Source organism: Neopelma chrysocephalum, unplaced genomic scaffold (genome assembly GCF_003984885.1).
Source record: "Neopelma chrysocephalum unplaced genomic scaffold, ASM398488v2 Primary Assembly neopelma1_100, whole genome shotgun sequence".
In the NCBI taxonomy this organism is placed as follows: Eukaryota; Metazoa; Chordata; class Aves; order Passeriformes; family Pipridae; genus Neopelma; species Neopelma chrysocephalum.
In genome coordinates, this window is record NW_020897763.1 from 3877717 (window position 1) to 3892964 (window position 15248).

At 61.2% G+C, this 15248-nt stretch overlaps 1 protein-coding gene across 4 annotated transcripts in view; it reads right to left on the reverse strand.

Annotated features, from left to right (window-relative positions):
• The window catches only part of GRM4 (glutamate metabotropic receptor 4), a 35277-nt gene extending 20029 nt beyond the window's left edge, over window positions 1-15248 (reverse strand). The window contains exons 1-3 of one of the 4 annotated variants that reach the window (XM_027695156.1): window positions 15108-15248; window positions 8136-8909; window positions 1336-1552 (exon numbers count right to left, since the gene is read on the reverse strand). In XM_027695156.1, the coding sequence (XP_027550957.1) occupies window positions 1336-1552; window positions 8136-8654 (736 nt within the window). In that variant the 5' untranslated portion in view covers window positions 8655-8909; window positions 15108-15248. Of the gene's footprint in view, window positions 1-1335; window positions 1553-8135; window positions 9812-14136; window positions 14462-15107 lie in introns of those variants that run through there. The other 3 variants (XM_027695158.1, XM_027695157.1, XM_027695155.1) reach the window with 3 other exon arrangements.

Below are 15248 nucleotides of genomic sequence, written 5' to 3' on the forward strand. Positions count from 1 at the left end.
CAGCAGCACCTCTGCACCCCAGATCAGCACCTCTGCACCCCAGATCCACACACCCCCAGCAGCACCTCTGCACCCCAGATCAACACCTCTGCACCTCAGATCCACACACCCCCAGCAGCGGCTGCTCCGGAGCATCCCCACGTGCTCCTTCTTGGAAAACCACAGCCCCATGAAAATATTCCGCTTTTCAAGTGAAAATCCTGAAGAGCAGCTCCCAGGTTGGATCCCCAGATGGGTTTCTCTGCATACTAAAAGCGTTGCTGGTTCCAGTGCCAGGGCGCGCGCGCGAGACGGAATTAACGCCGTTCCTATTTATAGGGCTTTGATTAGGAGCTCGTCACCTAGAAGTTTTTATTCCCTTTATCCATTTATAAGGCCATAACACAGTTTGACTGGCTCCAGATAGGCTGGTGTCCCACCGACTTTGCCAGAACCTAATGTGCCATTCAGACACACTTAAGCCAGTAATAGGCAGCAGCCTGAGCACTGCAGGGTTTTAACTGCCTCAAAAAACACCCTTTAGCTCCCATCTCACCCCGTGCACGTGATGCTGCACAGGTGAGGTGATGCCAGAGCCAGGAGGGACCCCAGTGCTGTGCCAGCCCTCCGTGGGGCAGCTCCAAGCGCAGGGTAAGAGTGCCTGCAGCAGCAATTCCCAGGGCTCCTCACCCATCCCAGCTGCCCCAGGGTTGATGCTCAGGTACCCACAAGCTCCCCCACTGCTCCCGAGGCTGCTAATCCCCCCTAAGCATCCCAGAGCTCCCGTCAGCAAAACGCTTTCTGGCTCCAGACAAATCCTCCCAAAGAGTTTTGCTGAGCATGGACTTTCTGCCTGTCCAAAGCTCACAGACAAATTAAAGCACCTGCCCTCAGGGATAATTCCACTAAAATTGGACAACGTGCACGGTGGTGCCAACTTTATTTTCTGTTAAAACCTGGGAATGTTTGTAAAAGCCCTTTGTTCTGGAAGATGCCCAGCGCTGTGGCTCGGATGCAGAGGGAGGGGATCAGACCAGCTTGGAGGAACTGAGGTCTCCTGGGGAGCAGGGAATGGGATCTCGAGATGCTTCCCAAAAGCAGCCTGCCCCGCAAAGGGAAGCTCAGTGTTGCTGGTCCCAACCCCTGCTGGAAAGCTTGAATCCTTCCTGGCCACCTCATTGTCCTTGCAATCAGCACAGCAGCCCCAAAACCTGCACTGCTCTGGGGTCATCCCCCAAACTGCACCATCCACCCCTGTTCATCACCCCGAACACATCCCAGCTCTCAGCACAAGGAGCTCACGTGTTCCCTCCACCCCATCCACAGCCGCTCCCGTCCCAGGAGAAACCCACTCACCGTCCTCCCTGGACTTCTGGATGAAGGCCTCCACGCCGCTCTCCCCGTAGCTGCCCTCGGAGGCCAAGGTGGAGACGTAATTCCACTTGAGGGCTTTGACAATGTCCACCATGGCCTGGGCCTGGTACGTGTCGGACGGGACGACGCGGGAGAAGAAGTCGTAGCGGCTGTTGTCGCTCAGGTCGGGCGCGGTGGAGGCGTAGCTGATCTGGGGGATCTGGGGCGGAGGAGGGAGAGGCAAAGCATCGGGGTGAGCGGGGGATCTCCACCCCACAGCGATGCCCTGCCCTGGGCCTGGCTCCCAAAGCCCTGATCGGAGGGAGAGGGAGGTGGGAGTGGAGGGAGACCGTGGGTCAGGTGGAGCACGTGCCTCCAGTGGGACGTGGGGGGCTCTGGGAGACGTTGGGGTTTGGGGACCACCCGCAGCTCAGGGACACCCAGCAAGACCCCAGAGGGGCTCCCTGAGCATTGGATGTGCCTGGCGTGGGAAAGGCCAAAGAGAAAACCCAAACTCTGCCCTGGCCAGCACTGCCAAAGACTCCCATCAGCTTCCTGCCCCAGGAAGGACAGATCCAACCCCCCTGCCAGGTCCTGCCCACCCAAGCCATAAATAAACCCTTTAAATGAACCAGATCTGCCGCACCCCTGGCAGTGCACTGGGATGATTAACACCCAGGATCAGGCAGTGTTTAACACTTACACAGCACTTTCCATCTCCAAAACACACCACACATCCTCATTTATCTTCAAGATGGAAAAGGCTTATTAAATTATCAAGCCCAGGTTCTCACCACCAGCCTGAAGCTCCCTCCCAAAGGCATCCCGAGTATCCAGACAGCCCCATCCACCGTCTCCCCATCCCAGTCCCAAGCAGGAACCTGCCCCAGGTGCAGCAAGGGCTGGCAGAGCCCTGCCCCAAAACCTGGGCAAGGTTTTAAATAATAGCAGGGACTGGAGCCACAGGGCAGCCTGGAGCTGGTGCATCCTAGGGAAGGCTCTGGCCACCCACCACCCTCTCACCTTCCTGCAGGTGAGAAACCAGAGAAGGAACCAGAGGAGGAACAGCCCAGAGCATCACTGACCCCAAACGCCTCAGGGGTGAGCGGGTGCAGAGCGTGATCCCCAGCTCTTCCAGGACTCTCCTCCTCTCCTGTTCCCTCTGATCCACTTTAGAACAATTCAGTAATTGCAGCTGCCAGAACCACAGGGGACTGTGAGGGATCCCAGTCATCCTCCAGACTGAGCAGGCACCGAGATGCCCAAATCAACTCATGCTGCCTCACCCAACGCCCCTCCCCAGTAAGCAGTCAGCCAGTTCCCAGCAGCAGAGACACCTGGGTGGGCTTGCAGGGGCCAGGGAAGGTTTGGGGTCTGTGGGAACCCAAGTTTGTGTTATAGGATCCAGCAGCTTTCTGGGAGCCCGGCTGGGGCACAGCATCCCGAGGATAAAGAGACGGGCACCGGGGCAACCCCACAGATCCTCCCGGGTCTCCCGGCCCCAGAACCCACTCCATCCTCCTCCACTCCTGCATCTCCCAGTCTCTCCTTTGTTTCTCTGTTATTTCCCCTCTCCCACTCCTGCCTCTCTCTCTGTTAAATGCGATTCCGGTGTTATAAACCCATGACTCCACCTGAATGCTAAAAGGCCCCTGGAAAGGAGCAGCCACCCTTCTACCTGCCTGAGAAACAGGAGATGAAAAAAGGGAGAGATGGAGAAGGAGTGGGAGAGGGAGAGGAAGGAATCTTTATCAAGGCACAAATAGGATTACTCCCTGTGACAATCTGCTTTGTGCTCCGTTCCGAGGGGCTCTGATCTGCTCGTTGGGGATCTGTGACTGGAGCCGGTGCCTGAGACTCGATTAAAATTCTGCTCAGCAGGTGAGACGCCCGCCTGGCAATCACTCGTCCCGCGGGCAGGGGGGGCTGCTCCCAGCCCGAGCCCTCCCTCCATCCCTCCCTGCTCCTGCCGTGCCCGCAGGACCCACCCGGGCTCGGGATGGAGGCAGTGCCTGCAGTGCCCACACACCGGGACACGGGAGGCAGCAGTGCCCACCTCAAAGGTGATTTGGAGGCAGGGATGCAACCCTGCCCTTCCAGAGGATCCTTTCCCCATGATTTTCCCCCTGAGAAGTGTTTTGGTTTAACCAGGCCCCTGCCTTCTCCACAGGGCACTGGTGGTAGAGGCTTCCCAGCTATTCCCGCTGCCACCACCACCACCACCCAGTCCAAGCTCAGGTGGTCTGGGATTAACCTGGGGCCTGCCCATCCTGCTCCAACCTCAGCTGGAAAACAAAGCCCAGGAAATACCTGTTGATCCACAGGCTACAAACTGGAAGCTGTATTTTAATAAACAAAAGGAAAGAGCTTTTTTTCTCTCGCTCCTCTGCCTTGGATGAAAGTGAAAATAAAATACCAGTTCCCAAATGACCATTTCATAGATTTCTTCTGCCTTTTCCCCCTCTGCCTTTTTGATAGCCCAACTCCTGGCACCAGCTATTTTCTCAGATAAAAGACAAAAGTCCTTTTAGGTCCATAAAAGCAAAATGCAGGCAGGGAATTCAAGGTTCTTAGAAAGAAGGATATGGCGGGAAGGGGGAGCTGGAAATATCTCAGCTGCATATTTGGCCACTGATGGTCCCTTGCCTGGCTCATCTCCAGCCTGGAACAAACACCAGGTTGAGGAGGGGGCAGGAAAGCTCTCCTGCATCCCAAGAATTCATTGTGAGTCAGAGTGGGGAGTAATCCCAGGGCAGGGGATAAAACCTCCTTCCTCCTCTTTTTTTGAACCAAAAACCAGAATCAGCATCATCCAGAAGCACCCCCAGCCTGGAGAAATGTCCCTTGGGATAAGGGAGCAGGTGGGAGCCAGGGCTCAGGATGTCATCCTGCTCCCCCAGCTTCCTGGATCAATGGACTGGTGTGATTGACTTCCAATGTGCTGGAAAAGCTGGATTTTGTGCCCGTCACTGTCACCCATCATTAACCCAGCTCAGGAGCTGCTGCGGCATTTTCTCCACTGGTGTGGGACAGAATCCCCCCAGACTGGGGACAATCAAAGGCAGCAATTTCAGCACATCCCAGCTAAGGCTCAAACCATCGATCAGAACACGCAGCCAGGAGGGAAGGAGCCCCAAAGCAACGGGGCCATTGCAGAACCAGAGCTGGGCACCCTCGTCAGGAGCACCCCACGAGCAGGGGCTCCTGCACCAGCCCCCCCAGCCCAGAAACAGGGACGGGAACAGCTAATTCCCTACCCATAATTATTAATTTCATGCATATCTTATGCAAACCTCTGGTTCACTGACAAGATGGAATTGATTTAATTAGAATTTCCATCATCGAGCCATTTGGATGGCAGCTTTTAATTAGGGAGAGCGTAAAGCACCGCAGGGGCCGGAGCAGCGAGGGGCTGAGCGGGGCTGGTCAGGCAGAGGAGCTGCAGCTCTGTCCTGCTGCCCCTTCCCCTTGGCCCAGTGCCGAGCCAGGGTCCAGCCCTCAGCACCTCCTCGGGGAGCAGTGAGGCAAAAATACAGCCCTGGGAAGCACAGCAGGCACAGGAGGACGCTGCCCTTCGACACTGTCCCTTAGGCCTCCCACTCCTCCTCACCCAGCCGTGCCCAGGGAACAGCTCGGGGCTGTGGGGCTGGGGCAGCCCAGGGGAGCCAGGCAGCTGCAGTTTGTTTAAATAAACCCAGCGAAGAGCAAGGAACTGAAGTGGCAGGAGGGGGTGATTAATCAGAGCGTCCCCCAGCCGGCTGCCACCTTCCCACCTGGTGAAGGTTATTCACCCACTGAGTGGGGGAACGTGTGCCAAACACAGCATCGCTCCAGCCCCCAGAGCCTCGGGGCACCCCCACACGAGCCGGGGGGCTCAGCACCAGGGGCTGATCCTGCTCTGCACCCCCAGCCCCAGGCAGCACAACCTCGTGTGCCTGCAGGTGCCGAGTGCCCGTGGCTGTGCCGCACACACCACGGGCAGCACCGTCCCCAGGTGAATTATTCATGATGGACAACACTCCTGCGCTAAGGAGAGTGGCTGCACTCACTGACACGGACAAAACAAGCTCTCAAAGTGCCCTGGCACGTGTCGAGCCCATCCTCTGGCCGAGGATGCTCTTCAACCTGGCTGAGCACTCGGGCTCCGTCCTGTCTCTGCTCTTTCTGGATGGGGATGAAAAACGCCCCCCCAAACCCTGAGGCAGGTTTTTGGGGATCACACTCGTAGGACACGGATCTGGTTCCTTTCTCACCATCCCCGCTGTGGTGGTTCAGGAGCCAGTGGGCAGAGCTGGGGCTGGAACAGCAGTGAGGGGTGGGAAGGAGCTGGAACATGCCGGAGCTCTCTGGCAGTGACGCCAGGGAGATGCTATCGCACAGAGCCCAGAGCACGGATCTGGGGGAAGGATTTTCTGCAGGCAGAGCAATGGGGAGTGATGAAACCAGCTTGGACAGAGGATGCCGCATCTGCGAGTTGTTCCACTGATGTACAGCTTTAATTAGGCGGCGGCAGCTAACGAAGGACCCGTTATTTATTTATGGAGCACAGGAGCGAGAAAAGCCCCGTCAGGGAGGGGCAGGACCAGCCTGGCAGGGAGGGCTGGAGGCTGCGCAGGGGGGAGCAGGGGTGGAACAGGGAGAGGTGCACGGGAGGGAGTGTGGGATGTGGCAAGGGACCATGGCAAGGACAGCATCATCCAGAGACAGGAACAGCCACCCCTGCTGTGTGTTTGGTCACGGGACAGAGCGGGCTGCTCCAGGCTCCCAGGGAAAACTAGGGGGGCTGCTGTGCCCCCTCCCAGCCTGGACTCAGCACGACTTGTATTTTCTCCTCATCCTGTTGGACTTTCTAGTTGATTCTGTGCCGTCACCGCTCACTGGACATGGTACAGCCCTCCCAGATATGCTACAGCCCCCCCAAGATGTGCTGCAGCCATCCCAGAGAAGCACTTCAGCAATTCAGAAACCAGAGCACTCAGAGGGCACTTTAAACTCCAGCACAACTGTCCCCGCTGCCCATTGCCAGCAGTCCCCCACCCCAGCTCCCAGCACTTCACACCAGTGTCCCTGTGTTGAGGGAGCGCCACGGGGGACACGAGTGACACAGCAACACGGGGCCAAGCAGGAGCAGAGCTCTGGCAAGTGCCAGTCCCCAGAGAATGGGCACGGGCAGCAGAGCTTGGCTGAACCCCGGAGCGGAGTCACCCGCGCTTAAAGGTCAGCGGCGCCCGAGATGGAAGTCGCCTGATTTTCATTTTCAGCATGTCCCAGCCATTAAACCAGTGTTTGAATAACAAAGAGCGGCAGCAGCACTCAGGTCCTGGCAGGAGGAAGAGACCCCAGAACTCCCCAGCCCCTGCCTGTGCCCAGACAATGGGGTGGGACAAGATCCCCATCCCATGGGAATGATATCCCCGTGCTGGGGACCACTGGGAGTGCACCACCCCTGTGCACCTGCTCAGCCCCACACCAGGATTTGCTGCTGTCTAGGAAGGGCTGAGCTTGACCTTGTCCTCCCCTCCTAGGGGGTTTTGAGGTCTCCATCCTCTCTTTAACTGCCCTTCCTCCCATTTGTGTTTCCTCCCTGTCCTGTTGGGATGGGATCAGCTCTGGATTAAAGGTGCTGGGGCTCAAGATGTAGCACCAGCAGCACCAGTGCCTGGCTGCACAGCCAGGGCAGGGTTGCACCTGAACTCGGGGACATCCTTCCTGCACAGGTCACACAAGGATCAAAACCAGAGAAGGACAAGAAAAAAAAAAAAGCAAGAACCTAGAAAGAGTGTAGGTACTTCCGACTGTCACTCTCCTGCCTCCTTCCCTGCTGCCTGCCTGCCTCCTCTTCTCCAGAGCAAGCATTCAATCTTTCTTGTCTCAGCAAATAGCTTTTAAGTTCCTCCCACTCCCACTAATTTATATTATTTTAATTATTGAATAGCCCTCTCACTCGTTGCCTGGAACATTAACACGTTTTAAAAAAAAAGGGACCCAGAAAAATCAAACTCCATCAGCGATCTGGATTTTCTGTCTTCACTAACAGCTCCCAGCCCTCCCAGGAGGGCACCCGGCTCTCAGCACGCTGGGCTGGCAGAGGAAGAGGAGGGGGAAGAGAGAAAGGGAAACAGCACCAACCCTGCAGAATGAGGGGTTACAGGGTGCTGGGGGGAGGCCAAGCTGGGATGGGGCTCCCACCATTGCTGGGGGTACAGAATATTTATGTTCTTCCCTCATTCCTGCAGAGGGGCCCTTGTTCACACTCTCCAGCCCACGGACGTGGCTGCAGATAAATAAATACACAGCAAGGGGGAGAGGAATTATCACCTCGGCATTCCTGCAGCTGACATCACAGCTTGAGCACCTCTGGGGTTGGGGGCACAGAACAAGTGCCCCCAACCTGGCTGATGTCCCATGGGCTGGAGCAGATCCCAGCTGTCCCTGCACCCCTCAGCCATCCTGTCCTCTGGCTCAGGTGGGACCTTACACTTTGGGGTATAACCCACACCCCTTATCGAGCACCCCCATAACTGGTGTCACAACCCATCCTCAGCCCACCTCCCCCACCAGCATCCCCCCTCACCACGGAGCCGGGGGAGAAGAAATAAAAATCCTCCTGCTCCAAGTGCCGTCAGCGGAGGGGGATGGAGGAAGGGCTCCCCGGGGACCCGGGGGAGGCAGGAGGAGCATTTTAACGACACCAGCTCCCACCTTCCCCCAGCTGTGGAGGAAGAGGCACGCACGGAGGAACGCTGCCAGAGCACCCGGGGGGGTTTTGCCGAGGGGTTCCCTTTGCCCTGGCCCAGCCCTACCTTGAAGAGCCGCAGGATGTTGGCCACCATGATGGAGACGGAGCTGCCCGAGGCGCCGATGACGCCGACCACCCGCTCGGGTTTGGTGATGATGGGGGGCCCCCCGCTGACGCAGCGCACCTCGGTGCTGTCCTTCTCGATGAGGGCCTGCACGAAGGTCAGCGACTGCTCCAGGGCGTGCGTGTCCCGCGAGCAGGTGTCCAGGATGCGCGCGCCCAGGGTGATGTTGGGCAGCAGGTCGGGGTCGTTGTTGATGCGGTCCAGGGCGAACAGCATGGCCTCCAGCCGGTGGATGCCCTTCTCCTTCTTGAGCTCCCCGCAGGCCTTGCCCTCGGCACCCCGGCCGTGCACAGGGAAGAGCCCCCCGAGCGTGATGTCCCCGTCGATGCGGATGGAGTTCATGTGCGGGTAGCCCTGGCCCTTGGGCTTGGCGGCACCGCCGGGCGCCCACCCCCAGCTCCAGGCACTCAGGAGGAGGCAGAAGGAGAGATGCTCCATGCAGAAGTGACCCCCGCTCATCGCCAAGGCCGTGCTGGGGCAGAGCTCGGGCGGGGAACACGCTCAGGGGGCCGGGCTGGGGCGGGCGGGGGCCATGGCTCCGGGGGGATCCTGATCCGGCTCCGTCAGCGGCTCCCGACGGTGCCGCCGGCCCCGGGGCAGCCGTGGGCGACCGGGCTGCTGGGGGGTGCCAGGGTCTGCATGGCTACACCAGGGTGGAGAGACAGCAGCAGAGACACCAGCCCACGAGAAGCTTCGGGTCCTTCCTCTGGAGACCTTGAGAGGGAGGGGGACAGGGGCGAGAGAGAAAATTAAGCAGGAGCATGAAGAGGACATCGGCTGTTCCAAGCTTTTGTCAGGGAGTCCAGCAGAAATTAGCACTGGAGGTTATTGCAAAAAATAGGTTTGGGATTCACTGGATTTCTGATTCATGCCAGCGGCTTTGGCTCAGCCCAAAGTGCATCCGGGCAGAGGGGCTGGTCAGGCACCACACACGCTCTGTCCCAGAGCAGGACAAGGTCAGTGGCCAGCTCAGGGCTGGAGGGAGGCCCTGGAACCCTCCCCCGTCTCCTCTTTAGGGAGCTGCGAGGGTGGGACAGGTCCCAAGAGAGCACTGGAGGGGGAGGGGAAATCCCACATACACCCCCAGCCCTGGTCCCTGCCTGCCCCAGAGCATCCCTCCTCTTTCCCAGCGGGTTTTTCAGTCACCTCTCGTGAGCCCACGAGTCTTGAACGCCACAGACTGAGCAGTCTCAGTGCTGGTCTGTGTCCTCAGCGAGAGCCAGGCACTGACAAAATCCAGCATTATGGATCCCAGTCACTACCCAAAGCACTGTGTTCCTGCTGCTCTGCCTCCAGGCCACTGATTCCTGAACCAGCAGCTGCTTCCCTGCAAACTTCCCTTATCGACAGCTTCCAGCAGCAAATATCGACAGCACCTGAGCTGCCCCTGCCCGGGCAGCACAGCCCCTGCCTCAGTTTCCCCCGGGCAGGTTCTCCCTCGAGCCCGTCCCTGCTGCCTCCCAGCAGCCGCTGACGGATGCCGAGGGCAGCACATGATTAATGCAGGCAGCGAGAGCAGCGCGGAGCCGAGCCGGGTAACGCGTTCCCCAGGCAGGACAGGCTGGAGCAGCCACACCGAGGAAACGGCTTCAATTAATCTCAGCTCAAGCACAGAGCCCGGCACCCAAGCCCACGGCCCCGGGGGTGCTGCCCACCCGAGCCGAGCCCGTTCCATCGCCGGGGAGGCTCCCCCAGCCCGGAGGACCCTGCCTTCGACTCACCTCCATGAATTATGCACGTCCCTGCCCGCCGCAGCCGCTTGAAGGCCCATCTCCAAAGCGATTCTGACAGCCGGGGCTTTTAAGGAACCAGAATTACCCGGTGCCGAATTTTGCGCTTCCAAAGGCAGGAAGGTGGGAATGCTGCAGCACATCGCCCGCCCCAGCCTGCTGGGAGAGCCCCTGGGAGCACGGCCCTTGCTCGGGTGGGGATCAGGGACAGGGATCAGCCCCTCTGCACAGTCCTGTCCCCTCTACAAGAACCACCCCACGCATCTCCAGCGGGCACGGAGCAGGGGAACGTGGCTCCTGGCACGGCCTGGAAGCGGGTCACGCTTTGCCCGTGCCAAGGAGGAGGATGATGGGGCGACCAAGGGATGCTCAGACAGCACAGCCCCGTCCCCCCCGGCAGCCCTGCACCAGCCGAGAGTGGTCACTGCTCCCACCCCCATCCCTGGAGCTGCGACACTTCTGCCCATCAAAGCCGGGTTGGTCACAGCACAGACCCGTTCCCAGGAAAACCCTCACAGCCCGTGGCAGCTCCCACGGAGCTGGCAGTGCCCCCAGAGCCCACTGCTTCTCCCTTTCTTCTTTCAAGCTTTTTCCTCTCTGTTCTCTCCCCTTTGTGGCTCCTTTGATCACATAATCTGAACGAACTGAAGGTAAAAATATCACGGCAGGCAAGAAGAAAGCGCCAATAATGGGGAGGGGAGGAGGGACCTGGTTCAGATCCCTCGCGGAATCATTAGGGGAGATGGAGTGTGAATCACCCGATGAGCCCGGGCTGCCAACGGCCCGGGAAGGGGTGGCAGATGAGCACCCCTGTCCCCTCCACCTGCCTCCCCCATCCCCACAGCCACGCACGAGCCTCTGCTCCTGCACAGCCCAGATCTTGCTCCCATCGTGCCTGAGCCTCCCCAGAGCGGGGCCTCCACCAGGAGGCTGGTGCTGCACATCTGGAGGAAGATGCACATCTGGAAGAAGACACCTGCCTGCAGCAGGTGCTCGTGGAGCAGGGAACAGCCTCATCCACACGCTCCGGGCAGCGAGGGGCCAGAGCTGCCCTCCTGCCCCACCTGCACAGCTCCACAGGGGCACCCCAAGGGCGGGAATAACGGGTGGGAATGGCCCGGTGTGGTGCTCCCCCCAGCCCCAAAGGAAGGAGCTTTGCTGCTTCCTCCTGCTTCCACCACACATCGTCGGTGAGGAAGGAGCCTTCCCATCGCCCTCATCCCAGCCACACCACAGCCTGATCCGGGTCTGGAACGCAGTGCAAGGACTTCTCAGACCAAACTGAGAAGATCTCCAGCCCCTGGGGCTGCGTCATCACCTGCCCAAGCCGGGGTGGGCTGAGGAGCACCAGGGTAGAGAAGCAGGTGCCGGGGGCTGGGGATGTTGCCACCCTGGGACAGGCAGAGATGGGGGGCATGGGCAGAGCCCTGCGGGTCCTGGCACCCCGGGACATGGGGCCGGTCAGCACGGTGGCATCCTGTCCCCCTCTAGTGGTGGCCAAGCCACTGGGCCACCGGCATCGCCAGTCACAGGGGTCCCTGGAAAGGGCAGGGGAGGACTCAGCTGGGCAAGGGAGCCCCCGTTGGGACAACCTGGTCTAGTGGAAGGTGTCCCTGCCCATGGGGGCTGGAACTGGATGAATTATAAGGTCCTTTCCAACCCAAACCATTCTGTGGTTCTGTGAAATCAAACACATTAAAAATTCCCCCACACCATGGAGAGCTCCTGCTGCAAAAACTACATCCAGTGCCCAAAGGAAGTACCAGCCATCCCAGGCATCACCTCTGCTGCTCCTTCCCACAGCTCCTCCCGCGTGTCCCTGCAAGTGCTGCTCCGGCTGGGCTGCGGTGGGACACAGACCCCACACCCAGGGACAGCAGAGCTCTGCCTGCAGCAGGACCCACCACCTCCCAGTTCAGAGCCAGGACATTCTGGGGTTGTTAAACCAGGCAGAGGCTGAGCCAGTGACACGGCCCAGGAGATGCAGGAATAAGCAGCCAAGAGGCTGCACCCAGCACTCGCCTGCACATCCCCATCCCCAGCTGCCGAGGAGCCCAGCACCACCAGCACAACACCACGGAGACCCCAGCCCGGCCCCAGCACTGGGAGGGCTGTGCCAGCTTAAGCCACGCTGGCTTCCACCAGCTCAACAGCATCTTTTTGAAAAATCAAGCCATTTCTCTCCCCACCTGCACTTCCCCAGCAGGCAGGGCCAGCCAGCAGGCAGCACAATGTCCCAATTAGCACACACTCGCTCTCCCCGCTTGCAGGCGGTTACAGGGAACTTAGTTTGGCTCCTGCTCTTTTTAATTGCAAAAGCTCCACGAAGTACAGTGGAATTGAGGCACAGAGGGAGGGAGGGGATGGCAGTTAAGTTCTCTCTCAACAGGCAAAGCCTTAAGTATTCAGGTCCAGCACCCCAGCGTTCGCTCGGAGAAGCAAGGCCACGGCTCAGCGGGCGGCGGCGAGCAGAGACCCCGGGTTGTACTGTCCAAACCCACCCAAGGAGCTCCAAAACACACCCTCTGCCCCAGCAACCTCTCCATTGATGCACGAACAGACACCACGACACTCACACGAGCCCAAGCCCATCGCCAAGGTGCCAACTCGTCCTCTCTGCAATCAGGTCCCGCCAGTGCCCAGCTCAGAGCCCCATGGGGGGGAAAGCTGGGTATGACCACCCACCACACTGCCCTGGAGCATCCCCTGAAGGATGCTGAAGTCCAAACGAAAGCGGTCCCATGGGGCACGGATGAGACCCAGGGAATATTTATCACACCATATATATCCTCAGCTGCAGCAAACCCTCTCCTTCCGCCTCCCTCCCGCTGCCAAAGCAGGTCAGGGCTAATCCCTCACTCTGAAGGATGGGATGGCGCGGCGGGGGAAGGCGAGCGGGACACGGAGCAGGGGGAGATAACGCAGCTCACCTTGCGGGGCCGGCACAGGGTCTCTGCTGGCAGCCGACAGCTCCAGCAGGAGAGGCTGGAGGGAGGGAAGATGCTGCTCATCCCCGCTCCTGCCACGTGCAGCAAAATCCCGCAATTAATTTTTTATCATCGTCTGCGATTTGGGATGGCGCTGGCTGGGAGCGGGAGCGCGGCCTGGCTGCCGGTGCCCCGCAGTGCCCGTGGCACCGCATGGCATTCCCGCTCCCCATCGCACACCCGCACCCCGAGACCGTGGCCTGGCAGTGCCAGCCCCTGCCCGAGCCCCCCCAGCTGCGGCAGAGACCCCCGTCCTGAGCCAGGCTTCGAGCGGGGCCATGGGGGGAACTGCAGAGCAAAGCCCTCCGTGAGGAGCCGGGAGGCAGAGCCGGTGCCCGCGGCGGGCGCGGAGCCGGGGAGGGCGGCGGGCGCGGGTTCGCCGATGTTATAATTAGGACCTGCCACTTCTTCAAGCCGCTGCCTTTCTGGGAAGAGCTGGAAGGGGGTGGCTGAGCTGACAAATCCATCCTCCTCCTGCCTGATGCCAAAGTTGAAGCACGTGATGCTCTGTTTCGGGGAGCCATCGGGCTCCCCTGCAGGACGATGCTGCCCCTGGGACGCAGGGCCGGGCCACGGCTGCACCCGAGCTTTGGTTCCCAGGGGAGAATTCTCTCGGCGCTGCTGTGGGATGCAGCTCAGCACCCCCAGCCCAGTGCCTGATGCCCTCTCCAAAAGGGCTTCGCCTGTACCCCCAGCCTGGGGCAGCCACAGCCAATGCTGCCCATGGGGTCCCTCCACCCTCGCAGAAAGGGACCACCCTCACTGCAGCCCCCAGCACTGCCCCTCCAGCTCGGCCAGGCTGGCCAGAATCAGCTGGGATCTCTGCACATCCCATCAGACCGTGGCTCCCAGCAGTAGGTCACAGGGAAGAAGGTCTTGCCCCAGCTCTCCCCCCACCACAGCCTTGCCCAGCACGTCCCCTGCACCCCCCATCCGCTGCCCTGATGCGCATAAATGCTGCTTACAGGGAGCGAAGGAAACGAGCTTTTTCTTTTGGCGGTTCTCGTGGCGTTCTCCCGAGCTCCTCGCTGCATTCAACAGATCAGCTCCGCTCCTTCCCTTCCTCCCTCCCTCCCTCCCTCCCTCCCCGGGCCCTGCCCGGGGCACGCGGCCGGTGCCGGTGGGTTCCCCCGGTCACCGCAGCCCTGCCTCCTGCCACCCCCGGCGAGCCCCGAGCCACAGGTCACCTGCAGCGCGATGGCGATGGCAAAGGCAGTGACTCACCCGCAGCCTCTCCGTCGCAGCCGCCGCCGAAGGCAGCGGGCATCCCCCGGCGCGGGAGCAGCCCCCGGAAAATCACCCGGCTGGCAGAGCACGGCAAGCTCATCACACCGGGGGGAGGAGGAGGAGGAGGAGGAGGGTGGTGGCGGGGCTGCACCCGGGCAGACGGTGGGAGAGTTCTCCGTTTTTTTCCCACGGCTGCCAACTTCCCCAGCGGCTCCCGACGCCTCAGATCCGCTCGCCCGGAAAGCGCCAAGGAGCGGGAGAGCGCTCGGGAGAGGAAACCGAGCCCGTGCTGGAGCGGGGCTCTGCCCGGCCCGGGGGTGCCTCCGCGGGGTCGGGTCTTACCCCCCACAGCCCCTCCGAGCTGGAAGGGGCAGCGCCTTCAGCCCCTTCCTCGCTCCGCTGCCGCCCCTGCCCTGCCCTGCGGCGGCTCTGCGGGCTCTGCCCGCTGCGGCGAGGCGGGGGCAGCCCCCGCCGGCGGCTCGGCCCTGGCCACGGCCACCCCCGCGCCCGCTGCCTCCTGCCCCGAGCCCTTCCAGCCCCCTCCGTCCAGACGAGCCCCCCAGCTCCCCTCCCGGAGCCCCCGCCGGGCGGGGGGGCACCTCAGGGGACAAAGGTGGCAGGTTGGAGAACGGGGCAGGAGGTGCCCCCCGTGCCCCTCGAGGCGGGGGCAGCGGGGCGAGGGGGGGGGGAGCAGCGCTCCTCAACCCCCGACGATGAATAAATAATGCGATGAGTGGGAAAGGGGAGAGCCGGGGGAGGGCTGGGGATTCCGGGCTACAGCCCCCGCTGTCGCAGCCCCCCCAAAACCAAAAACGAGAAGGAGAGGTGGAAAATTTGCCGGAGCGTGGCAGAGGAGGGGGGAGCGGCGAGGCTGCGGGGAGGGGGAGCGGGGGGCACTCCAGCCCCTGGCGAAAGTCCGGGGGCACCGGGCGCCCCGGGGATGCTCCCCCCGCGCCGCCCGCACTTACCCGCGGGCAGCGCCAAGTTGGCGGCGCCGCCGGCCCCGTCTCCGCCCGGTGCCCGGTGCCGCGATCCGCCCCCGGCCCGGGGGGCGCGGGCAGCCCGGGGGGGCCCTGCAGCGTGTGGCGGGGGTGGCCCCGGCCCCCCCA